At 46.8% G+C, this 27,916-nt stretch overlaps 1 protein-coding gene across 1 annotated transcript in view; it reads left to right on the plus strand.

The window, feature by feature from the left end:
- CACNA1G (calcium voltage-gated channel subunit alpha1 G) overlaps window positions 1-27,916 on the plus strand; it is a 294,602-nt gene that overhangs the window by 135,685 nt on the left and 131,001 nt on the right. The window contains 4 exon segments of the mRNA XM_044297004.1: window positions 4,592-5,265; window positions 5,267-5,385; window positions 8,519-8,868; window positions 16,324-16,475. Coding sequence (XP_044152939.1) covers window positions 4,592-5,265; window positions 5,267-5,385; window positions 8,519-8,868; window positions 16,324-16,475 — 1,295 coding nt within the window.

The following is a 27,916-nucleotide window of genomic DNA, read 5'->3' on the forward strand; positions in this document are numbered from 1 at the left end:
ACTCTCCAGTGCCATTCTTTTCCTGTTTCTCCAGTTGTAGATTTGGGACGGTCACTCTTGGAAGGAGCACAGGGGAAGGCATTATCCTGAAGATAATCCTCCGTGGTTAGATACCTGTCAACCAGTTTCACCAGCTCATTCAGTTCTTTGGGGCCTCCCTGCCCCACCCAACGCTGTAATGTCCTAGGTAACGCAGTCGTAAATTGATCTATTACCCGTTCAGTTATTTGGGCCTCCATGCTCATCTCTTTTTCGTGAGGTAAACCAGGTCAAACATTTGGGACCGAGTAGGTTTGGTTACATCAAAGCGCCAGGTGTGCACGCGCTGGGCCCGGACAGCAGGGTTTACTCCTAGACGTGCCAGGATTTCCGCTCGTAGCTTAGTATAGTCCTGGACCTCCTGTTGGCCAAGATCATGGTACGCCTTCTGGGGCTCCCCTGATAGGAAAGGTGCCAAGACATCAACCGAATCGGCCACCGGAAGGTGTTCCCGCTCTGCTGTGCACTCAAAGATGGTTAGATATGTCTCAATATCGTCCTCTGGGGTTAACTTCTGTAGCGACTTCGTCTCCTGTTGGCGTAGGTTTGCCTCGGCCTGCGCTTTAATAAACTGGGTTATGGCCGCTTCCATATTAGCACTTTACTCCTTCAGGCAGACAGCAGGATTTACCCACGACATTCACCGCAGCAGGAGTCAAAAGTTCTTGTGGAGACCAAACCAAAAACTTTTCTTTTTTTTTTTTTGTGCCAGTTGCCCTTAGCAACCATATGCATGCATCCTCCACCAATTGTAAGCCTGCGGGGGTGGGGGGTAGCGTAGGGTTAGGGACGCTCACTAAGGCACGGGTGGCATAAAGTTCATGTCACTTTTATTAGGATCCAGTTTCATGAGGTTTAAATCAACACATGTTTTGTTTAGTGGAACCCAGGATTTCCAGTATTTCAGTAAAAAATCACAAAAACAAAGCCTTCCCGTCTGGGACTAACTACTAACATAAAGAGTTTGTCTCACCTAGGCTACAGCTGTTAGGCTGACGTTCCCACAGCATGTGGTTTGCTCACTGGTCCTCAGTAGTCTCAGTAGTGTGCTCTCCTTGCAGGCCTCTCCTAAGTGAACTACAGAACCCTTTATATAGCAACCTAACAAGGTTAACTGCCTTCAGGTGGTTCAGGGCACACCAACAAGCTGGCCTGGAAGAGAGAGAACGGTTGCTCCCATTACCAACCTTAACCGTTTTGCATAATCCAGGCCCCAGGTATTTTCCGAAAAAATCCTGCCTAAACAACTAAGTTTGTTAAGGCCACACTTCCTGGATTACACTTATTTCACCCAGGTGAGAAATCTGGGCTGACATATACCGTCCTTCCACCAGTATTCCACCTGCATGACCACACTAGGCACAGCTCAGGCCCTTTGAAGTGAATGGGGCTGAGCTGCAATACCAAGCACAGCCACTATGCAATGTATGGCGCTGTGCTTGGTGAGCAGCAGCATCGGTGCCTTCTCAAACAGCTGATTGGCAGGGGTCCTGAGTGTCAGACCCCCACCACTCAGATACTGATGACCTATCCAGAGGATAGGTTATCAGTAAAAAAAACTTGCAAAACCTTTTTAATATCAACTAAGGTCCTTGACCTGGGTTATAATTTCCGTATTAAATCCCTAAAGGGATTGTCCAGGATTTTTATATTGATAGGGTCCAACACCCTACATCCCTGATGATAAGCTGTATATTTAGATCGAAGCGTGGTCCAATACCCTACAATCCTGCCGATCAGCTATATAATTGTAGCTCTGGTGCTGGAAGTTGGAGCCAGAACTACACAGCTTCGTCCATTGCTTAGTAGACAGAGCTGGTAACTGCAGTGCTGCTCCCAGTGAAGGGAATAGTAGCAGCGCTGCAGTTGCCAGCAACTTCCAGTACTCAATGGACGAAGCTGTGTACTTCCTTGTAGTACATATTTCCCACAACTGAATAGCTGATTGGTTGGAGTATGGGCCCTTATACTGAAGATAGGCCATCAATATCAAAATCCTGTAAAACCCCTTTAAAAGGGTTTTCCAGTAATTAAGACTTTTAAGCAAGTGCCTGCAGTCTGCCACCTGAAACAAAAGATTCATTTTTACCTGCTCCACACGGCTCCTTTCCTACATGTTGCCTCCATTTTATGGTCCCAGCACTATTTACATCTGGTGAAGCATGGCCATGGTCCCATACAGCGCTCCAGCCAATGCTGGCTTCAGCAGTGATGTGGTGGCGAGCGCAGCGCGTCACTGCTGAAGTCAGTCATTGGCTGGAGCGCTGCATGTGACCATGGCCATGCTTCACCAGATGTAAATAGTGCTGGGACCAGAAGATGGAGGCATCATGCAGGAAAGGAGCGGTGTGGAAAAGGTAAGTATGACTCTTATGTTTCAAGGGGCAGGCTGCAGGCACTTGCTTAAAAATCATTATAACCGGAAGACACCTTTAAGAAAACGTGCTAAATATCCACTTGTTTAGCATGAACAGTTAGGCACCTGGCTGCTTTCTTTAAAGGGTTGCTTAACACAATCCCTGGATATACGTCCTTTTAGGGCATATGGACATCTCCTCCTCGGGACCCCTATTTATAATCTAGGACTGAATTGCTCTGTAGGAGTAGCTTCCATCCTGGCAGGCTTGATCCTTACTTATATTACAAGGACATCCATTCATCTGAATTTCCACCATGTACTACTACACTACGCCTGCAGTGGCCGCTGCAGGGAAAAGGTCTGCTTGGTCATGACTTCCTTCAGCAAAATCAGCTGCTTGCCAAGGGTGCCATGAGCAGGATTCAGGGTGGTCAGTCCATGGCCTCCGGGGGCATAGTTTTTTAAAGGGATGTCTCTGATGTGACATTCCCTTTAATGTCTCATAGGTGGAACATTCTTTGAATAAAGGAATTCATTGTCTTCTATCAAGTGAGTTGTGTGGTACAACAATGCAGCCAAGGCTGCTCCCCTAAATGCACAATATGTGCCACCTTGCTAAGCATTGCCATGTTTTTCCCTTATGTAAATGCACAAGGTAATATATTTCCAATCTAAAATGCAAAACTAAAATGAATATTGTCGATTTTGTGAATTTAGGTTTGGTTCACACCATGTCAGCGTTCACTGGTAAAATCTGACATCTTGTTCGAAGATGTCCATAGACTGTGCTTAGTTGATTTTGCCAAGAGCGTCCTGTTGGCATATGTTTGGCTGGTATACATTTACCTCACCTGTATATAAGATCCCTTTCTTGCATAGGAGTCAAAGGCGGACTTTTGAAACTACATAGGTATTCCCAACTGTGCTGTCTGAGATATTGTCATTACAACACTATGAACAGCTGAGGAATGGTTGACCAAGCATTGCGTAGTGAAATAACCATTGTGAGTTAGAGGGTAGTGAAACTACATGTTCTACCTAGATATATTGCGGTAAAATGTAGCCCTTCACTGCCATAGCCTATCTCTAATTGACATTTAGGCCAAAATTTGCTAGACGGGTTCTACAATCTGCTTCCCTTAGTTTTGAATATTACAGAACGTGAAGAGGGTTGTGCTGCGAGCTTACAGACATGTATACTGCCGCCCTACATCATACATCAGCTTGATTAAACACATGTAATTTCTACTCCCAAACATTCTCATGTCACTCAGTTCGCGCTACACGACTCTGTACCAATAACTGGCATCGAATTATTATGACATAAACCTAATGATTTAAGTGAACACAGACTCAGTCATGGTGAGAACATCAGTCAGGGGAGACCTCACAGATGATTCTTGTTCTCCTTAGTCCGAAACTAGAATTAACTTTTCCAAAAATAGACTAAGAGAAATGACGTCTACTTATTATGAAATATTAAAGGGGTTATCTCATGAATCATTTTCACATCAAAAGCCCAGAACTGCTGTGCGTAGCTGTTTTAAAGTAATTTACATTCTTACAAGCGTTAAAAAATAGCCTTTTCTTCACCTTTTGCAGCCATATGTTACATTTGGTGTTGCTGCTGGCAGAACTAGTGTCCTTCCCCCTCTGGCAGTTGAGGATACATCTTTGCAATCCAGTTTTACAATCCTAACAAGCCAAGAAGGAGCAGGACAGGACAATCGTCTTCATGGGATAACTCCTGTAAAGGGGTTGTCCAGCTTTTGAACACTTTTGGGCAGTCCCTTCTTCTTCTTCCTCCAACGGAGCTGTGGAGGGAAGCATATTTCTTCCCCATCGCTCGGTTCTAGTTCCTTCAATCCACCACTACATTACCTATGCTCTGGTCCCCCATCACTGTCACGGGCTGTCACTGACTGCGGTGGCACATGTGACCTCATCCGCTACAGTAGTTTCACAAGCTCGGAATGGAGCGTGATTAACTCAGTGGTGGACTGAAGGAGGTGGACTGAGTGGCAGGGAGAAGTGAAGTTCTGTTCTCTACAGGTCTGATGGGAAGGGGGTGGGGTTGTCTAAAAGTATTTGAAAGCTGAACAGCCCCTTTAAAAGTTGTATTGCTGTTATGGATAAAATTAGTTCTTCCTGATTCTCTTGTACTAATCACAGAACCACTTGGAATTTCTTTAGATTGGATCATTTTTCATGATCAACCTTTGTCTAGTGGTCATAGCTACTCAGTTTTCTGAAACTAAGCAGCGAGAGAGCCAACTTATGAAGGAACAAAGAGTCCGTTTTCTTTCCAATGCAAGCACATTAGCCAGCTTCTCCGAGCCTGGCAGTTGTTACGATGAGCTTCTCAAGTATTTGGTGTATGTGACTCGCAAGGCGAGTAGGCGGCTTGTCCAGCTCTACCGAGTAGCCGTCTTTAAACTTGGTTTCACGACTAGTCCCGCAGTGAAGAGCAACAATGAAAAACCCAATCGCAAGCATAGGAGAAGAAAGTCTTCAGTGCACCATCTAATCCATCACCATCACCACCATCATCACCATTATCACCTGGGAAATGGCAGCCTGAGAGCGCCACAGGCCAGCCCGGAGCTCAGCGAAGTGGAAACCAATTCTCCTCATAGCGGAACTAGGCTAATGCTGTCGTTTTCCGGGGCTCAGGCCTCCCCCATCGCTTCAGCCTCTAACACGCAGTCCATTCACAGCATTTACCATGCCGATTGCCATCTCGAACCTGTGCATTGCGTGCCCGTCTTTGCCCAGCCTGGTACAGTTGCGACAAATACAGAGGTTCTCCCAAAAAGTATTGTAGGAAATAAAAACTATCCTACCGTACACCCGAGCGTGCCACCAGAGGATCCAGCAACCAGAACAAGGGGAAGTTTCAGAAAGCCTTGTGATGACGAGCGACCCTAACATTTACACAAGGCCAATGTACAGTTCGACGAACAGGCTACTGGAGACCCAGAGTACAGGTATGGTAAAACAAGATGGCATTGTGGGCAGTAGATGGCACCTTTTGTGTTAATGTATGCATTTTGTGTGTTTGGATGAGCAGCAGGTGTCCTATCGTAATTATTGATGCTGTCCGTCTGTCTGTCTGAATGTCCATGGCTGGAGTCGGCGAATGCACTGTGTACAATTAATACATTAAACTGGTAACTAGTGGATGATACTGTGCCTCACCTTAAAGGTGATTGGGTGCTTCTCTTGTTTAATGCTTGCCAGGTTGCCAAGAGAGCGTCATTTTCTGTCTCAGCCGGAATTAGTTAAGCTTCACGAGCATGCAAGCAGGCGAGTGATTATTATTACATATATCATTTTATTCACAATTAGGCTAACTTTTCAACTTTTATTGCACTTTTAAGCAAAGCGGCATGCTAAAGACCCTCCACAGTGGTCCTGAGATAGGTGTATGGATGCATGCATGCTTTGCTTTGGCATATACATGTATATACCCTCACCAAATATGGGGAAGCCAAATGGGAAAATTAATTCCATGCATGCAATAACAGCTCTTCACCACTTTTTATACTAAGAAGAGTTTGGCGCATGCGCAGAAACAGATGACTCTGCTGCCTGCATTCAGTGTCTGCACAAGAGGATACACCCTTGAGAGCTATGGACGCGGTGATGTATTTACATGCCGTACCCATGAGCAGCAGAGGGATTCAAATTCCACACTTCTGTAAGGAATGAGGTGTCTTAGAGTTCGCTGTGTCAGTACATATCAGTTCATGGCATTTTAGAAATTTGATCAAATAGTGTTCAACATCTTTAACCTTCACAGCATTGCTTAAGCGGATTGCATTAGTATACTCGCCCCCCTTTTTATTTTATTTTTAATTTTATTTTTTTTTTTATTTAATTTTTTATTTTTTATTCCCCTCCCCTCTGACCCACCAGTGCCTGTGAAGAAATTCATACTTGCCTGCTAACCAATGCTCCATTCTGGCTCCATGTCTCCCAGGATGTCTTCACTGGACTTTCAGTCCCTGTCTATCATGTTCTGCATGGGCGGGGTCACTGCGGAGGCCATTCATTGGCTGTAGTGACACTCATGACCCCATCCATGCAGAAGTTGACAGACAGTGTCTGAAAGTCCAGTCAAGGGAGCCACAGAGCAGAGGAGAGCAAGTAAAAATAGATTTCTACACAGGTACCGCTGGGTAGAGGGGGATGAATTAAAAAAAATCCTGACAATCCCTTTAATTTGACCTGATAATCAGTTAATCGATGTGATCAGCTTAAAAAAAAACTTTGCACTGGCCTCTGCTGGGGAAATACAGTATTACATGCTGGTCATACAAATGAATGGCTGACTATTTGATATATGTATGGTCAGGCTGGGTGCAGAACAGCGAAAGCCATTTTATGTTAGTAGGATAGCAGCTCTATACCTTCACTCGTGGAAGGAGTGCCAACAAAAATAATTATTCAAAATATCACACTTAATCATCTTCCAAAATATTTTTCCGTAGCCTGTTATTTTAATTCAATGAAAACGAAACCGATCTCACCAGTGTAGATCATATATTACAGTAACACATTTTCCCAAATTCTCTTTTTACATCTCAATATAGAAGTCACAGAACTAGGCCCATTCACATTAGGCCTCATGCACACGACCGTTCCGTTTTTTTGCGGGCAAAAAACGGGCAAGTGTAAGGATGTGAGCGACTTTGACAAGGACCGAATTGTGACGGTTAGAGGGTAGGTCTCATAAAAGTTAAGACTGATGGCTCAATAAACAAGAACAACATTAAATGTTGATGGGTTTAAGCTGGTCCATTAAAGAGGTTGTCCACCTTTCCTGACCTTTTTTTCTGAATCCCCAGCATGACCAGATCTGCGGTGGTGAGCATACATAGGCTACTTTCACACTTGCTCTGTTGTTTTCCGGTATTGAGATCCGGCAGAGGATCTCAATACCAGAAAAAAACATTTCCGTTTGGTCCTCATGTATTCTGAATGGAAAGAGATCCGTTCAGGAGGCATCAGGACGTCTTCAGTTCCAGGAGCATTGCATTTTGTGACTGGACACAAAACCGCTGCATGCTGCAGTTTTTGTCCGGCCGCCTCTCGGCATGTTTGCCGTGCTGTGCTGATCAGGATCTCAATACCAGAATTAACAAAGCAAGTGTGAAAGTAGCCTTACAGCTGAGTTTCGGCTCCCCCAGGATGTTGATGCGGGTAGCTATGGGACCAGTGGCACATGAGGGGAACGATTTTGCTGCAACTCAGCAGTGGGGAACAGGTAAGTATGCTTACCACCGTAGGACCGGCCACGCTCTAGGGCAGGGATGCCCAATCTGCGGCCCTCCAACTGTTGAAAAGCTACCAATCCCAGCATGCCAGGACAGCCTACAGCTATTATCCTACAGCAGGGAATTGTGGGAGTTGTAGTTTTAGAACAGCTGGAGGGCCGCAGGTTGAGCATCCCTGCTCTAGGGGCCTGAAAAAAAGCATGGGAAAGGTGGACAACCCCTTTAAGATGGACTGTTGCATCTTTTCATTTATGAGATGGTTTTCGCTGCTTTTAACTTTCTCTGGATATGCCGCATCATCAGATAGACATTGTGTTTGGCTTCTCGTCAGTTGCCCGATGGTTTTATAGTCAAACCCTCCCCCAAACAAAAAATTGCATTGAGCTGCAAAAGGCAATATAGATAATGTAGCTTTAAAATCAGTTTGCACTTGTGATTTTTTTGTTGTTTTTGGACAGTGTATTTGGTTACTGTGTTATTACTTTACTAGAAAGTGAGCGTTAATCGTGTTGTGTTCATTTTACAATGCGTAAAACACAGTCCCAAAGAATTTCTCTAATACAGGACCAGGGGCCACAGTATTTTGTGATTTAGGGCTGTGTGTGTTACAGTGTGTTAATGCGGTATCAAGTATGGGTAGCACTGCTTCAGTTGTGATATGGTGTTGAATCTTTATTTTGCTTTGCTGTGAATGTGAGGATTTTTTTTCCTTCTCTTTTTACATTTTGCACACGACATCGCTGTACGTAGTCTGCATGGGTAGCAGTATGTCTCTTGCTGCTCACTGAGAATTTTCTGAAAGCCCTGTTGAGTGATTTTCATAAGTTCCATATGACCTTAGGTATCTGCAAGGGATCCTGTAAAATCTCAGTCCAAGCCGCAAGTTCTGAGATTGAATCCTTAGATCCTGAGATATGTTCTCACTGCAAAGAGCCCGAGCTTCCAGACAATGAAGAAATAGAGTCTGACAGTGATGGATGCTACGAGTTCACTCAAGATACTCAGTGCAACGAGAAGATTGAGCAGAAAAAGGGGAAGACAATAGCCAAGAATCCCACCAAGCTGATGAAGGCGTGGAAAATGGTGTGCGAGACGTTTAGAAAGATCGTAGACAGCAAGTACTTTGGCCGTGGTATAATGATCGCTATCCTAATAAACACTCTGAGCATGGGGATTGAATATCACGAACAGGTAAGGCATTAAACCAACTTGTTTTTGTATTGTTAGTGTGGTATGTGTTAGAGGCAAATACACCTATTAACCGGCGGGTGCTCCAGGTCCTTGAAGAGGTTATCTGGGAATACATAATTTCTAACAGGTGCTGGCAGCCTCCTTCCCCTACTGAAAGGATCATACTTTCCTGCTCCCCACCGCTCCAGTCCTCCACTCTGGCTTACTCGTCTCCATCTTCCAGTCCGGGGTTTGTTTTCTTTCTCCATAGCATGGTCATGGTCACCTGATTCTCTTCAGCCAATCACTGGCTTCAACACTGATGCGTCTCTTGTGGATGCATCATCTCTGAAGCCAACGGTGACCCTTCCTATGCTGGGGAGGACTGGACTGGAAGATGGAGCCACAGGAGCCAGCGAGGAGGACCGGCGCGCCAGGGAATAGGTAAGTTTGATCCGATCAGTAGAGGAAGCAGGCTGCCGACACCTGTTATAAATTATTTATTCCCGGACACCCTCTGTTAGCCCACACTAATTTTTTTATATTATTTTGGTTTAAAGTAGTTGTTTACAGGGTAGGTACTGATGAGACCATCAGTGATTCTGAGTACAAATGTCCCTGAGTCCCCTGTCGTAATGTAGCAGTAGCCACAGTCTATCTGTCTATTCACTTCAATGGGACTGATGGGGGACTTTTCATGGTGTAATCCACAGGGTTGTGAATTCGGTAAGCCAAACCTCCAACTGCTCTGTTTTTCTCATTTCAACTCCTGCTCTGACTCCACTATAAATGGCTCATGTAGTCCTGAACTGAACTGTCTTCCTGTTGTTTCTAGCGATTCTGAGATGAGAGCAGGCTCAGTAGTGGCAAACTTCTTCCTCCGGTCTTCAATACTGAGCATGCTCAGCGCAGATTTATTTTAACTAAGGCCTTGGAGCAATAGCATGAAGGTGTTTAGTCTTAAGTTGGCCATAGACATTAGATCTACGTTGGCAGAACCCACAGATTTCTGCGGGTTCAGAGGATTGGGCAAGTTGAATTTCATCTGTAGGATCCTTTTGTTCACAGGTGTCAGGCAGTGGCTTACTCCCATCTCCTGATTTACTACATATGCATGCTCAGCTGAGCCGACCATGCATATAGATGGGAGGATTGGGAGATATAGCTGTCTGCCAAACAAGCTGAAAATTATCTCGGTAAGCCTTAAGGGTATATTAGACAGTCCATTTAACAGAAGATTTTGCAGAAGGAAGGCATTCATCTGCTCGCTAGCAGAGGGGACCACTGCAATTAAGATCTCCTCCTCAGTATAGAGAGGAGCGATCGTTATACTCATTGTTTGTCCGCAGCAGATTGTGATTACACAGCACGATCTGCCGCCTACAAACGATGAATTTTTAACCAGTCAAAAGATTTGGATTGCCTGATGAACGAGTGTTTGTATTGGGCAATTGACGGCAGTATTAAACTAACGAGCGTTACTGCCAAAAGTTTAATACACCCTTTAATCTAAGAGAGGAGAGAGAACAAATGAGAGGTGCTAACTGATTTGACAAAATGGCACACCTAGGCACTGTTTGTAGTGCATTTTGTATTTCTCTAATAAATTTCATCTAACACCTGGCTGCAGCATTTTGTTAATAAAAATTAGGAAAAATTTCCAGAAAAGTTATGTTTTTGCAACGTTTTCATGCCAGGTGGATGTACTGTTACAGTGAAAAAGAAATAGTGCTTGTGGTTCCCCTGCAGTGGAGTCCACATCCCTGCGTAGGGGTTAAAGTGTGAAGACCAGGGTGGCCACTTAGATAATGCCCTTGAGAGTGGCCCCAAATCTAGTCAAATGTGTTCAGTAGACATATTCAGTAGATCCACATCCGCTATGTAACACAGGGTATGAGGAGAAGGAAGGAAAGAGTGAGAGGCTTAATTACCTTATGCACAATGATGAGTGTGTAGGAAATGGGTTATATGGATCTTTTGGAAAAAGACCTTGGTGGGAAAGGAAACTGCTCCTGGGACATGGGCCTATGGGTTCTCTATAGTGATCTAGAGGTGAGGCTTGCTACCAACACAGGTACTGCCGGGTTGAATTAGGGACCAGTTCAGAAAAGGTAGTCTGCTGTACCACACTAGTGGATAAGTATCACCCATGGAGTAGTGCCTTAAAGGGCCTTTCCTGGATTACAGTATTGAGGACCTATTCTTAGGATAAACCATTCCTTAGGGTACACCATTAAAAGGGTTTTCCAATCTAAGACAATAGGGGTATATAGCTAGGACCTGCACCTATATCAAGAATGGAGCAGGGAAGGTGGTGGGCAGAGGACCCCGGGTTTCCTCAGGTCTGGCCAGCACCAAGCGCTCTCCCCATAGAAGTAAATGGGAGTGCTCCGCGCTTGCGTGGCCACCGCTCCCATTCATTTCTATGGGGATGACGGAAATAGCCAAGCCATCACTCCGCTATTTTTCGACGACCCCATAGAAATGAATGAAGGGTGGCGGTGGAGTGCGCCCTCCGCCACTTTCAGGGCTCCATTATCAGTATAGATGCAGATCCCAGTGGTGGGACCCGCCCCATTGTCTGAGATGGGAATACCCCTTTAATATCAGATTGTTGGTGGTTTAACTCCTGGCCCCCCTACCATTGAACTGAAGGAGGTGTGGTGCTCAAATTCAATTGAATAGGGCTAGGCTACAAAGACCACAGCCACTACAGAATTCATGGCGCTGTGCTGATTGGTGGTGGTGCCAGGAGTTGGATTTCCACCAATGTGATATGGTTGGCCTATCCTAAGGATATGATTTAATATCACAAGAATATAGCCTGTTCAAGTAAGTGCATTATATAAAATACTATCAGAAGGACCCGGCTTCGCATGGGTATATTTCCACTATTTCATTTAATGTTTCTCTGTGTCGTTAAAAGATATTGACAGTATCTCCCATAAGAGTGACCTCCACAGCACCCTGCCCCTTTAACAGTGACCTCCACAGTGGCCGCCCGGTTAATAGTGACCTCCACAGTATCCCGCCGCCTTAGCAGTGATTTCCACAATAACCCTCCCCCCTTAACAGTGACCTCCACATCAGCTGCCCCTTTAATAGTGACCTCCACAGTCCCTCGGTCCCTAACATTAACCTCCACAGCGCCCGCCCCTTTTACAGTGACCTCCATAGCGGCCTGCCCTTTATTTGTGACCTCCACAGTACCCCGTCTCATTAACAGTGATTTCCATAATAACCCGTCTCCTTATACGGCTTTTCTCTCAGCATCTGATGACAATCGTCCAATCAAATTCCTTTTCTTACGGGGCATTATTGTCTAATTGTCATAATTGTCTAATTTACATTATATAAAACCTCACAGAATTAGTATACACTTAAGGTAATGGGAGATACATCAGCCTATACAACAACGTTGGCTAAGCGTTGCAATCAAAATCATATTAACTCACACACATAAGCTGTCTTATACCAAGAGTGTCCTTTATTGCCTATAGCAACCAATCAGAGCTCATATTAATGACCTGTAGCAAAATAGAAGCTGATCTGTGATTGGTTGCTATATTCAACCTGATGAATATCCAGGCTAACTGCCACAACAGCCAACAGACAATGGCTCCTGGAGTTTGGCGGTTTAGTTTACTAAGCATATTTTTTGGCAAATAATTGGAAAGCGTGGAGGGGAAATTTCCACTCAGAACATAGTCTATGATGTTCCCCGAGTCACAGGAGTCGGCTGTGCAAAATTCCGTCATTGTAAATGTGACGGTGCGGATTCCTTTAGCAGACATACATACATACACTCGGCTTTATATATTAGACTAGCAGAAGGACCCGGCTTTGCACGGATATATTTCATCTATTTCATTTAATGTTTGTGTGTGTCATTAAAAGATATCGACAGTATCCACAATAACAGTGACATCTGCAGTACCCCGTCCCTTCAAGAGTGACCTCCACAGCGGTCTGCCCCCTTAATAGTAACATCCACAGCACCCTCCCCTTTAACAGTGACCTCCACAGCAGCTGCCCGTATATTAGTGACCTCCACAATAACCCACCCCCTTAACAGTGATCTCTACAGAGCTCTGTTCCCTTAAATTGTGACCTCCTACAAGACCACGCCCCCGTAACAGTGACCTCTACTGCACCCCGTCCCTTAACACTGACCTCCACAGCGGACCGCCCCCTTAACTGTGACCTCCACAGTTTCCTGTCCCCTTAACAGAGACCTCCACTGCGCCCGCCCCTTTAACAATGACCTTTACAGCATACCACCCCCTTATAGGTGACCTCCACAGCAGCCTGCCCCTTTAACAGTGACCTGGACAGAATCCCTCCCCCTTAACAGTGACCCCCACAGAGGCCGCCCCTTTAGTGACCTCCACAGTACCCCATTTTCTTAACAGTGATTTCCACAACACCCAGTCCCCTTAACATTGGCCTCTACAGCAATCTTCCACTTAACAGTGACCTCCATAGCGGACCGTCCCCTTAACTGTGACCTCCACAGCAGCCTGCCCCTAGGGTGGCCAGAGGTCCAGTTTTAGGCAGGACAGTCCACTTTCAGACTCCCTGTCCTCCGTCCGGCGTAGGGCCTGGATGGACACAGGGATGTTCTTTTGAACACCTCACTCTCAGACAGCAGCACTGTGCTGTGTGAGCGTGAGCTGCAGGGAGAAAGTCACCCTCCCTCCCTCCCCTGCAGCTGACAAGTTGATTTTTACCTTAATTTGTTCAATCACCGTCGGCTGCTAAGTGTGGGGGGGCGTGGCTTAAAGGGACCTGGGGGAGGAGTTTTTAAGTACGTCTTTTGAGGGTGGCCTGAATAGCCACCCTACCTGCCCCCTGAACTGGGATCTCCACAGCACTCCACTCCCTTAACAGTGTCATTCATAGCGCCCTGCCCCTCTAAAGCTGGCCTGCAGCAGTGAAGAAAAATGGCTGGGTTGTTATGGAAACCTGGAGTAAAACTGTGTGTATGTGGAGACTAAGGGCCTGCAAGCTTCTATTGGCTGATAAGGGACATGTGACCGTGTGCATGGCAGTTGGAATATGAAGTGATAGACTTGCAGGCTTGTATTGGCTAATGTAGGTCATTTTTGGGGAATATCTCAGAAACGGTACGTCCTAGAGAGCTGTGACCCCCACAAGATTTCTTTCCAGGTAGCAAGTGATATGTATAACTTATATATAATAAGTTTTGTTGAAGTCGATGGTTGCGTTTTTGAGTGATCACCGAACATACATACACACACACACACGCATACATACACTGAACAAAAATATAAACGCAACACTTTCGGTTTTGCTCCCATTTTGCATGAGCTCAACTCAAAGATCTGAAACATTTTCTACATACACAAAAGACACATTACTTTCAAATATTGTTTACAAATCTGTCTAAATCTGTGTTAGTGAGCACTTCTCCTTTGCCAAGATAATCTATCCCACCTCACAGGTGTGGCATATCAAGTGTGACACAATGAGGGGTTGTGTCTGGCAAGGCAGGTATTTTCCTTCCAGCATGTGCGGGTAGTCTGTTTCTTGCCAGGTGAGGTCAAATACGGGACCGGAGTTTAAGTGCTTATCCGGGTTTTAGAAGCACCTGGCTGTACTTAAATAGGCAGCTGGGCTCAGCAGAGATGTCTCTGTTTTGGGGATCTGAGGCTTTGTGCTGTGCTGGAGGACTGGGAGCCGCATGCTGGGGAAACAGGCTCCCTAAAGCCTACTGTGGACTATTGGAGGCAGAACTGCCAGCAAGGTGACTTGTGTTATATGAACTTTCCATTGTGTGTGAATTAACACCAAGACTGCAGCAATTGGCATGCTGACTGCAGGAATGTCTACCAGAGCTGTTGCCAGTACAATGAATGCTCATTTCTCTACCATAAGACGTCTCCAAAGGCGTTTCAGAGAATTTGGCAGTACGTCCAACTGGCCTCACAACCGCAGACCACGGGTAACCACACCAGCCCAGGACCTCCACATCCAGCATGTTCACCTCCATGATCGTCTGAGACCAGCCACCTGGACAGCTGCAGCAACAATCAGTTTGCATAACCAAAGAATTTCTGCACAAACTGTCAGAAACCGTCTCAGGGAAGCTCATCTGCATGCTCGTCGTCCTCATCGGGGTCTGGACCTGACTGCAGTTCGTCGTCGACTTGAGTGGGCAAATGCTCACATTCGATGCCGTCTGGCACGTTGGAGAGGTGTTCTGTTCATGGATGATTCCTGTTTTCACTGTTCAGAGCAGATGGCAGACAGCGTGTGTGGCGACGTGTGGGTGAGCGGTTTGCTGACGTCAACGTTGTGGATCGAGTGGCCCATGATGGCGTTATGGCATGGGCAGGTGTATGTTATGGATAACGAACACAGGTGCATTTTATTGATGGCATTTTGAGATCCGGAGGCCCATTGTTATGCCATTCATCCACGACCATCACCTCATGTTGCAGCATGATAATGAACGGCCCCATATTGCAAGGAACTGTGCACAATTCCTGGAAGCTGAAAACTTTCCAGTTCTTGCATGGCCAGCATACTCACCGGACATGTCACCCATTGAGCATGTTTGGGGTGCTCTGGATCAGCGTATACGACAGCGTGTTCCAGTTCCTGCCGACATTCTGCAACTTCACACAGCTATTGAAAAGGAGTAGACCAACATTCCACAGGCCACAATCAACAACCTGATCAACTGTATGCGACAGAGATTTGTTGCACTGCGTGAGGCAAATGGTGGCCACACCAGATACTGGCTGGTTTTCTAAGCCCCATACCGCCCCAGTAAGGCAAAACTGTGCACATTTCAGAGTGGTCTTTTATTGTGGGCAGTCTAAGGGACACCTGCGCAATATTCATGCTGTCTAATCAGCACCTTGATATGCCACACCTGTGAGGTGGGATGGATTATCTTAGCAAAGGAGAAGTGCTCACTAACACAGATTTAGACAGATTTGTGAACAATATTTGAGAATAATGGATCTTTTGTTTATGTAGAAAATGTTTTAGATCTTTGAGTTCAGCTCATGCAAAATGGGAGAAAAAACGAAAATGTTGAGTTCATATTTTTGTTCAGTGTATATACGTCCTTCTTTATATATATAGATAATGATTTCTCTTGGTTCTGTATTTGTAAACTATTACTTGGTTCAAAACAACTCCCCAAACCATCACTATGAAGTTATTTTTTTCTGCCTTGATTAAACTGAACAGGGGTGCACCACCAATGAGGCCAGGTGAGGCGATCCCCTCAGGCATACTCAGGTAGGGGCAGCCGAAGGGCCATGGGCAAGAGAACTTTCATTGTGACAAAGGGGTTATTTTAAGAAATTGCCATGGGGAGGGGGGGGGTGCCATTTCAGTTTTCGCCTCAGGCAGCAGAAAGGCTAGGTGCACCCCTAAAACTGAAGGTATGTTTCTTTAATTTTGCCTTCACATGGTTTTTAAAATCTGCTTTTCCCACAGCCAGAGGAATTGACTAACGCCTTGGAGATCAGTAATATAGTCTTTACAAGTTTGTTCGCCCTGGAAATGATTCTGAAGCTTTTGGTTTATGGTCCGTTTGGATACATCAAGAACCCATATAACATATTTGATGGGATCATTGTCGTAATCAGGTAATTGTACTACTTCAGCTAATAGCTTGACTGATAAGTCTACATTCACATATGCAGCACAAACTCCAGTAGTCAGAGGAACACTAGCAGCGATTACCGTATCCATACTGCCAGGTCCCCATTTACTACAATGGGATCCAACGGGGCTTCTTTCCAAACAAATGCTGCTGCATGCAGCAGTATATGTCTGGCCAGACACTGGCATTTATTCCGGAAAGTGTCTGTATGTCCTGTCTGTGTTGGCTGCACCTGCTCTTCCTGTTATTACAGAAGGCTAGTAATTGTAAAATCCAGTATTGTAGCCCATTGTTAGAGATACCAGCAGTGAGGGGGAGGAGGTTGTGCACACCAGATCAGAAAGTGGATTGGGAAAGAAAGCATCTACTGTAATTTCAGGGAAGGCACATTTTGCAGTTGTAGAGAGTGAATTACACAGTGTGTTTATCAGAGTAGGGAGAGCAGAGAGAACCCACAGCAGACACTGCAGAGGAAGGCAGGAGACCCATCACGCATTTATGGACTGTAGAAGGTAAAATGAGCACAGGAAAGTGTACAAGAAAAGCACATGAGAGATAGTGACATCAGCAGCATCCTGGACACACATAGGCCTCATATCCACGTCCTTGCGAGAAAGTCTGAAACTATTCTCGTATGTTGCGATCTGAAAAAAAATCTACCAAACAGCATTAGTGTGGTTGTCTTTGATGCACAATTATAAATAATAATAACTTTGAACAGGTAGTTAAAGAAATAGTCTCACCACAGAAATGAATAATGTATATCTAGGATTTTCTTGAATGTACTGTTGCTGTGTTGTAGTTCCCTACATAGCCGGTGGCCATGCAAACTACTGTGCAGGGAAAAATCTTGAGGATAGGCCATCAGTAGTAAAATCCTGGAGAACCCCTTTATTTAATCTGACAACCCTGGGACATCTGACAGACCTAGGGACATCACAGCTAGTATCACTGGCCTGTGCGAGGCTAGTGAATGGAGATTAGCCCCGCCTAGGCCCGTGATATTAGTTACAACGTCACTGGGCCTGAGGCAAACAAGGAGAAGGCCGCGCCACTCCTGCAGCGCCGCAGCCTTCTCAAACATCTGATTGGCGGGGGGCCCGGATGTCGGACCCCCACCAATCAGATGCTGATGATAGGTCATCAGTTAAAAAGAAAAGCAGAACCCCTTTAAGTATAACTCATCCGGTATTAGAGTTGCACCTACCATGACCCTGCTGTTTTGTTGGACCAGATTTTTCTGCTGTGGCAAAACAAAAACTACACAGAACAAAAAAAACTCGCAAACCATGTTTGTACAAATCTCATTCCCACTGACGTAACTCCTGACCAATGCACTTATTCCAGATGCAAAAAAAAAAAAGAAATATAGCATAAAACCTCCAAGTGTCAACTTGACCCATGTGTTACTTGTAAGTGCTTGACCCGGGTAGTTGGTTCTGATGGCCAGGGTCATGGCTGCTCTTGATAATGAATGTATACGGGAGTGAGCACCATGTCATTCTTCAAGCCTTTGCATAATCAGATTTGCCCTTTCTTCCTGTATGAGTAACAGATGTTCGGCCTGGGGCGTGTTTCTCACTCCAGTATACATCTGATGTACTGTATACTGACCCGGGCGGCTCTGACCTTGTTTATCTGCCTGCAGCGTTGACCTTGAGTCAGACACACATCTAGAAAACAGCACTTTCTGTCCTTGTCCTTAGACCGAATGCCAACTGGAAACGAGAGTAGCCTACGTTGACCTTAGTTGGCATATAGCCATCTTAAAGGGGACATTGATGGGCATAAAGCTAGAATATGCTCTCATTGTCACATAGGTGCGGGTCCTAACCCTTGGGACCTGCTTATATCTCTAGAACTGGACCCTTGAGGTGAATAGAGAGCAGCCCCCTCCAATCACCGCTGAAAATAGATGAGCATGCTCACTTGGTCATAGTGATAATAGAGAATAAACTGCACATGCGCAGTATGGTCTCCTTCACTTTTTTAGATAGGTCCCAGATAGGGATGAGCGAACCCGAACTGTATAGTTCGGGTTAGTACCGAATTTTGGGGTGTCCGTGACACGGACCCGAACCCGGACATTTTCGTAAAAGTCCGGGTTCGGGTTCGGTGTTCGTCGCTTTCTTGGCGCTTTTGTGACGCTTTCTTGGCGCTTTTTGAAAGGCTGCAAAGCAGCCAATCAACAAGCGTCATACTACTTGCCCCAAGAGGCCGTCACAGCCATGCCTACTATTGGCATGGCTGTGATTGGCCAGAGCACCATGTGACCCAGCCTCTATTTAAGCTGGAGTCACATAGCGCCGCCCGTCACTCTGCTCTGATTAGCGTAGGGAGAGGTTGCGGCTGCGACAGTAGGGCGAGATTAGGCAGATTAACTCCTCCAAAGGACTTGATTAATCGATCGATCTGCAGCTGTGCATCATTGAGCTGCTGAAATTCAATTGCTCACTGTTTTTAGGCTGCCCAGACCGTTTGTCAGTCACTTTTTTCTGGGGTGATCGGCGGCCATTTTGTGTCTTGTGGTGCGCCAGCACAAGCTGCGACCAAGTGCATTTAACCCTCAATGGTGTGGTTGTTTTTTGGCTAAAGCCTACATCAGGGTGAAGCTGTCACACCAAGTGCATTTAACCAGCAATAGTCTGTTTATTTTTTGGCCATATACTACATCAGGGGCAAGCTGCGCCTGTCACCAAGTGCATTTAACCCTCAATGGTGTGGTTGTTTTTTGGCTAAAGCCTAAATCAGGGTGAAGCTGTCACACCAAGTGCATTTAACCAGCAATAGTCTGTTTATTTTTTGGCCATATACTACATCAGGGGCAAGCTGCGCCTGTCACCAAGTGCATTTAACCCTCAATGGTGTGGTTGTTTTTTGGCTAAAGCCTACATCAGGGTGAAGCTGTCACACCAAGTGCATTTAACCAGCAATAGTCTGTTTATTTTTTGGCCATATACTACATCAGGGGCAAGCTGCGCCCGTCACCAAGTGCATTTAACCCTCAGTAGTGTGGTTGGTCAAGCTGTCACACCAAGTGCATTTAACCAGCAATAGTGTGGTTATTTTTTGGCCATATCCCAGTCTAATTCTGTCAGTAAATCCATACCGGTCACCCAGCGCCTAAATACTAGGCCTCAAATTTATATCCCGCTAAATCTGTCGTTACCGCTGTACTGTTCTGGCTGGGCAAGTTATTTAGTGTCCGTCAAAGCACATTTTTTGTTCTGGGTTGAAAAACAATTCCCAATTTAGCAATTTCCTAATTTAGTGGTTTCTGCTGTATCAGAGCTATTTGAAATCTATCCCTAAAAGGGTATATAATATTCAAGGTGCACATAGGGTCATTCAGAATAACTTCACACACACGCTACTGTGCATTTCCAAGTCTAATTCTGTCAGTAAATCCATACCGGTCACCCAGCGCCTAAATACTAGGCCTCAAATTTATATCCCGCTAAATCTGTCTTTACCGCTGTACTGTTCTGGCTGGGCAAGTTATTTAGTGTCCGTCAAAGCACATTTTTTGTTCTAGGTTGAAAAACAATTCCCAATTTAGCAATTTCCTAATTTAGTGGTTTCTGCTGTATCAGAGCTATTTGAAATCTATCCCTAAAAGGGTATATAATATTCAAGGTGCACATAGGGTCATTCAGAATAACTTCACACACACGCTACTGTGCATTTCCAAGTCTAATTCTGTCAGTAAATCCATACCGGTCACCCAGCGCCTAAATACTAGGCCTCAAATTTATATCCCGCTAAATCTGTAGTTACCGCTGTACTGTTCTGGCTGGGCAAGTTATTTAGTGTCCGTCAAAGCACATTTTTTGTTCTGGGTTGAAAAACAATTCCCAATTTAGCAATTTCATAATTTAGTGGTTTCTGCTGTATCAGAGCTATTTGAAATCTATCCCTAAAAGGGTATATAATATTCAAGGTGCACATAGGGTCATTCAGAATAACTTCACACACACGCTACTGTGCATTTCCAAGTCTAATTCTGTCACTAAATCCATACCTGTCACCCAGCGCCTAAATACTAGGCCTCAAATTTATATCCCGCTAAATCTGTCTTTACCGCTGTACTGTTCTGGCTGGGCAAGTTATTTAGTGTCCGTCAAAGCACATTTTTTGTTCTGGGTTGAAATACAATTCCCAATTTAGCAATTTCATAATTTAGTGGTTTCTGCTGTATCAGAGCTATTTGAAATCTATCCCTAAAAGGGTATATAATATTCAAGGTGCACATAGGGTCATTCAGAATAACTTCACACACACGCTACTGTGCATTTCCAAGTCTAATTCTGTCAGTAAATCTATACCGGTCACCCAGCGCCTAAATACTAGGCCTCAAATTTATATTCAGCTGAATTTGAATACAATACATTGGGCCAAATAATATTTTTGTTGTTGTGGTGAACGATAACAATGAGGAAAACATCTAGTAAGGGACGCGGACGTGGACATGGTCGTGGTGGTGTTAGTGGACCCTCTGGTGCTGGGAGAGGACGTGGCCGTTCTGCCACATCCACACGTCCTAGTGTACCAACTACCTCAGGTCCCAGTAGCCGCCAGAATTTACAGCGATATATGGTGGGGCCCAATGCCGTTCTAAGGATGGTAAGGCCTGAGCAGGTACAGGCATTAGTCAATTGGGTGGCCGACAGTGGATCCAGCACGTTCACATTATCTCCCACCCAGTCTTCTGCAGAAAGCGCACAGATGGCGCCTGAAAACCAACCCCATCAGTCTGTCACATCACCCCCATGCATACCAGGGAAACTGTCTCAGCCTCAAGTTATGCAGCAGTCTCTTATGCTGTTTGAAGACTCCGCTGGCAGGGTTTCCCAAGGGCATCCACCTAGCCCTTCCCCAGCGGTGAAAGACATAGAATGCACTGACGCACAACCACTTATGTTTCCTGATGATGAGGACATGGGAATACCACCTCAGCATGTCTCTGATGATGACGAAACACAGGTGCCAACTGCTGCGTCTTTCTGCAGTGTGCAGACTGAACAGGAGGTCAGGGATCAAGACTGGGTGGAAGACGATGCAGGGGACGATGAGGTCCTAGACCCCACATGGAATGAAGGTCGTGCCACTGACTTTCACAGGAAGAGGCAGTGGTGAGACCGAGCCAACAGCGTAGCAAAAGAGGGAGCAGTGGGCAAAAGCAGAACACCCGCCGCCAAGATACTCTGCCTGCTACTGACCGCCGCCATCTGGGACCGAGCACCCCAAAGGCAGCTTCAAGGAGTTCCCTGGCATGGCACTTCTTCAAACAATGTGCTGACGACAAGACCCGAGTGGTTTGCACGCTGTGCCATCAGAGCCTGAAGTGAGGCATTAACGTTCTGAACCTGAGCACAACCTGCATGACCAGGCACCTGCATGCAAAGCATGAACTGCAGTGGAGTAAACACCTTAAAACCAAGGAAGTCACTCAGGCTCCCCCTGCTACCTCTTCTGCTGCTGCCGCCTCGGCCTCTTCCTCTGCCTCTGGAGGAACGTTGGCACCTGCCGCCCAGCAAACAGGGGATGTACCACCAACACCACCACCACCTCCGTCACCAAGCATCTCAACCATGTCACACGGCAGCGTTCAGCTCTCCATCTCACAAACATTTGAGAGAAAGCGTAAATTCCCACCTAGCCACCCTCGATCCCTGGCCCTGAATGCCAGCATTTCTAAACTACTGGCCTATGAAATGCTGTCATTTAGGCTGGTGGACACAGACAGCTTCAAACAGCTCATGTCGCTTGCTGTCCTACAGTATGTTGTTCCCAGCCGGCACTACTTCTCCAAGAGAGCCGTGCCTTCCCTGCACAACCAAGTATCCGATAAAATCAAGTGTGCACTGCGCAACGCCATCTGTGGCAAGGTCCACCTAACCACAGATACGTGGACCAGTAAGCACGGCCAGGGACGCTATATCTCCCTAACTGCACACTGGGTAAATGTAGTGGCAGCTGGGCCCCAGGCGGAGAGCTGTTTGGCGCACGTCCTTCCGCCGCCAAGGATCGCAGGGCAACATTCTTTGCCTCCTGTTGCCACCTCCTCCTTCTCGGCTTCCTCCTCCTCTTCTTCCACCTGCTCATCCAGTCAGCCACACACCTTCACCACCAACTTCAGCACAGCCCGGGGTAAACGTCAGCAGGCCATTCTGAAACTCATATGTTTGGGGGACAGGCCCCACACCGCACAGGAGTTGTGGCAGGGTATAGAACAACAGACCGACGAGTGGTTGCTGCCGGTGAGCCTCAAGCCCGGCCTGATGGTGTGTGATAATGGGCGAAATCTCGTTGCAGCTCTGGGACTAGCCAGTTTGACGCACATCCCTTGCTTGGCGCATGTGCTGAATTTGGTGGTGCAGAAGTTCATTCACAACTACCCCGACATGTCAGAGCTGCTGCATAAAGTGCGGGCCGTCTGTTCGCGCTTCCGGCGTTCACATCCTGCTGCTGCTCGCCTGTCTGCGCTACAGCGTAGCAGGCCATAGTGGAGTTTCAGCTGCAGCACGCACGGGTCAGTCGCACTACAGAACAGCACCACTTCACCACCAATGACTGGGCCTCCATGCGAGACCTGTGTGCCCTGTTGCGCTGTTTCGAGTACTCCACCAACATGGCCAGTGGCGATGACGCCGTTATCAGCGTTACAATACCACTTCTATGTCTCCTTGAGAAAACACTTAGGGCGATGATGGAAGAGGAGGTGGCCCAGGAGGAGGAGGAGGAAGAGGGGTCATTTTTAGCACTTTCAGGCCAGTCTCTTCGAAGTGACTCAGAGGGAGGTTTTTGGCAACAGCAGAGGCCAGGTACAAATGTGGCCAGCCAGGGCCCACTACTGGAGGACGAGGAGGACGAGGATGAGAAGGAGGTGGAGGAGGATGAGGATGAAGCATGGTCACAGCGGGGTGGCACCCAACGCAGCTCGGGTCCATCACTGGTGCGTGGCTGGGGGGAAAGGCAGGACGATGACGATACGCCTCCCACAGAGGACAGCTTGTCCTTACCCCTGGGCAGCCTGGCACACATGAGCGACTACATGCTGCAGTGCCTGCGCAACGACAGCAGAGTTGCCCACATTTTAACGTGTGCGGACTACTGGGTTGCCACCCTGCTGGATCCACGCTACAAAGACAATGTGCCCACCTTACTTCCTGCACTGGAGCGTGATAGGAAGATGCGCGAGTACAAGCGCACGTTGGTAGAAGCGCTACTGAGAGAATTCCCAAATGTCACAGGGGAACAAGTGGAAGCCCAAGGCCAAGGCAGAGGAGGAGCAAGAGGTCGCCAAGGCAGCTGTGTCACGGCCAGCTCCTCTGAGGGCAGGGTTAGCATGGCAGAGATGTGGAAAACTTTTGTCAACACGCCACAGCTAACTGCACCACCACCTGATACGCAACGTGTTAGCAGGAGGCAACATTTCACTAACATGGTGGAACAGTACGTGTGCACACCCCTCCACGTACTGACTGATGGTTCGGCCCCATTCAACTACTGGGTCTCTAAATTGTCCACGTGGCCAGAGCTAGCCTTTTATGCCTTGGAGGTGCTGGCCTGCCCGGCGGCCAGCGTTTTGTCTGAACGTGTATTCAGCACGGCAGGGGGTGTCATTACAGACAAATGCAGCCGCCTGTCTACAGCCAATGTGGACAAGCTGACGTTCATAAAAATGAACCAGGCATGGATCCCACAGGACCTGTCCGTCCCTTGTCCAGATTAGACATTAACTACCTCCCCTTAACCATATATTATTGTACTCCAGGGCACTTCCTCATTCAATCCTATTTTTATTTTCATTTTACCATTATATTGCGAGGCTACCCAAATTTGAATGAACCTCTCCTCTGTCTGGGTGCCGGGGCCTAAATATATGCCAATGGACTGTTCCAATGTTGGGTGACGTGAAGCCTGATTCTCTGCTATGACATGCAGACTAATTCTCTGCTGACATGAAGCCAGATTCTCTGTTACGGGACCTCTCTCCTCTGCCTGGGTGCTGGGCCTAAATATCTGACAATGGACTGTTGCACTGGTGGCAGACGTGAAGCCTGATTGTCTGTTACGGGAACTCTCTCCTCTGCCTGGGTGCTGGGCCTAAATATCTGACAATGGACTGTTGCATTGGTGGCTGACGTGAAGCCTGATTCTCTGCTATGATATGAAGACTGATTCTCTGCTGACATGAAGCCAGATTGTCTGTTACGGGACCTCTCTCCTCTGCCTGGGTGCTGGGCCTAAATTTATGAAAATGAACTCTTACAGTGGTGGGTGACGTAAAGCCTAATTCTCTGCTATGATATGAAGACTGATTCTCTGCTGACATGAAGCCAGATTGTCTGTTACGGGACCTCTCTCCTCTGCCTGGGTGCTGGGCCTAAATTTATGACAATGGACTGTTGCAGTGGTGGCTGACGTGAAGCCTGATTCTCTGCTATGACATGAAGACTGATTCTCTGCTGACATGAAGCCAGATTGTCTGTTACGGGACCTCTCTCCTCTGCCTGGGTGCTGGGCCTAAATTTATGAAAATGGACTCTTACAGTGGTGGGTGACGTAAAGCCTGATTCTCTGCTATGATATGAAGACTGATTCTCTGCTGACATGAAGCCAGATTGTCTGTTACGGGACCTCTCTCCTCTGCCTGGGTGCTGGGCCTAAATTTATGACAATGGACTCTTACAGTGGTGGGTGACGTGAAGCCTGATTCTCTGCTATGACATGCAGACAGATTCTCTGCTGACATGAAGACAGATTCTCTGTTACGGGACCTCTCTCCTCTGCCTGGGTGCCGGGGCCTAAATATCTGAGAATGGACTGTTCCAGTGGTGGGTGACGTGAAGCCAGATTCTCTGCTATGGGACCTCTCTCCAATTGATTTTGGTTAATTTTTATTTATTTAATTTTTATTTTAATTCATTTCCCTATCCACATTTGTTTGCATGGGATTACCTACATGTTGCTGCCTTTTGCAGCCCTCTAGCCCTTTCCTGGGCTGTTTTACAGCCTTTTTAGTACCGAAAAGTTCGGGTCCCCATTGACTTCAATGGGGTTCGGGTTCGGGACGAAGTTCGGATCGGGTTCGGATCCCGAACCCGAACATTTCCGGGAAGTTCGGCCGAACTTCTCGAACCCGAACATCCAGGTGTTTGCTCAACTCTAGTCCCAGAGGTAGGACCCGCACCTATCTGACACCGATGGCATATCTTAGCTAACCCCATTTAAGTTAATCAATGACAGAAAAAATAAAAATTCCCAAAAAACAATAGCTAATCCCATATCTGTTTTTTTGGATCAGCACAAGATTCTTGCAAAATAACCAAGTGTCTCATAAACAGAATAATTAAAGGGCATCTTTTAGCAGGTTTGTACCTATGACACTGACTGACCTGTTGCATTTGTGCTTGGCAGCTGAAGGCATCTGTGTTGGTCCCATGTTCATAAGTGCCCGCATTGCTGAGAAACATGTTTTAATATATGCAAATGAGCCTCTGGGAGCAAAGGGGGCGTTACCGTTACACCTAGAGGCTCTGCTCTCTCTGCAACTGCTGCATCCTCTGCACTTTGAATGGCAGGACCAGACAGTGTAAGCATGATCACGCCTGCCAGGCCCTGTTAATCGTAGTGCAGAGGGCACGGCAACTGCAGAGAGAGCAGAGCCTTTAGGTGTAATGGTAACGTCACCTTACAGGCTCAACAGGTAATAATGCCTGTATAGTGTCCCCAAAAATAATGTCTCCTAATATGTCCCTGTATTAGAAATGCCCCTACAGTGTCTTCCCAATAGCAACGTCCCCCACACTGCTCCATATAGTAATTTTCCCCCACATTGTAATTTCCCCCCACACTGATCGCACATAGTAATCTCCCCCACACTGCCCCCACACAGTAATTTACCCCCACACATCTCCCATATAGTAATTTGCCCCTACAGAGCCCCATATAGTAATCTGTACCCACATAGTAATTTGCCCCCACACTGCCCCCATGTAGTAGTTTGCCCCCACACTGCCCCATGTAGTAGTTTGGCCCCACACTAACCCCCATGCAATAGTTTGTCCCCATGCAGTGGTTTGCCCCCACACTGCCCCCATGGAGTAATTTTCCCCACACTGCCCCCTATGTAGTAATTTGCCCCCACACTGCCCCCGATGGAGTGATTTGTCCCCACACTGCCCCATGAAGTAATTGCCCCACACTGCCCCCGATGTAGTAATTTGTCCCCACACGGCCCCGATGTAGTAATTTTCCCCCACACTGCCCCGATGTAGTAATTTGCCCCCACACTGCCCCGATGTAGTAATTTGTCCCCACACGGCCCGATGTAGTAATTTGCCCCCACACTGCCCCGATGTAGTAATTTGTCCCCACACGGCCCGATGTAGTAATTTGCCCCCACACTGCCCCGATGTAGTAATTTGTCCCCACACGGCCCCGATATAGTAATTTGCCCCTACTGTTCCTTCACTAATATATCCTCCTGTGCCCCCCCCAGTAATGTCCCCCAAAGTTGGCATACACAAAAACAACAACAAAACTAACAGCTAATTCTCACCTGTGTCCAGGCGCTCACTCACTGCTGGTACGGGCCCGGATGGTGAGCCAGGCGCACACATGTCACTGTGCTGCATTCCGGCACAGGCGCACAATGACGTCATCATGTGCTCCCGTGCTCCGCCGCTGTATGTGGGTGTTTGGGTCGCCGTTGGACCCCCCAGTGATGCCGGCCCCGGGGCTACCGAGCGCCCCCTATTATAATCCACCATTGGTTGTAGCGGTGGTGTGGGGCAATTACAGGTGTCTGTCCCATTCACTTGCACAAAAAAGGTGTAAACCACATTGCACTTACACCACATGTATTATTAAGGTGCGCCAGCTCATACATTTGGTGCAGACACATAAAGCAAAGCCACAAAAACAACCTTAAATGATAAATGACCATATATCTATATTTGGGGTCATTTATTAAACTGGTGTAAAGTAGAATTGGCTTAGTTGCCCATAGCAACCAATCAGATTCCACCTTTCATTTTTCACTGCTCCTTTGGAAAATGAAAGGTGGAATCTGATTGGTTGCTATGGGCAACTAAGCCAATTCTACTTTACGCCAGTTTGATAAATGACCCCCATAGTGTAGCGTGTAGTAAAAATTGAAGAAAATAAACTAACTGGCTCTTAAAGAGGTTCTCTGGGCACCCGGCACCCCTGCTGATCAGCAGTTTGAGGAGACGGCGTGCTCTGTGCGCACGTGCCGTCTCCCTTTTCTCATCCTGCTCGCTGCTGTATGTCTATGGGACAGCAGTGGACACAAAGGGAGACCGCACGCCATCTCCTCATACAACTGATCGGCGGGGGTGCCGATCCTGAGGATAAGTCATCAGTGTGAAAAAACCCGGAGAACCCATTTAATGG

Source organism: Bufo gargarizans, chromosome 6 (genome assembly GCF_014858855.1).
Source record: "Bufo gargarizans isolate SCDJY-AF-19 chromosome 6, ASM1485885v1, whole genome shotgun sequence".
Taxonomy (NCBI): Eukaryota; Metazoa; Chordata; class Amphibia; order Anura; family Bufonidae; genus Bufo; species Bufo gargarizans.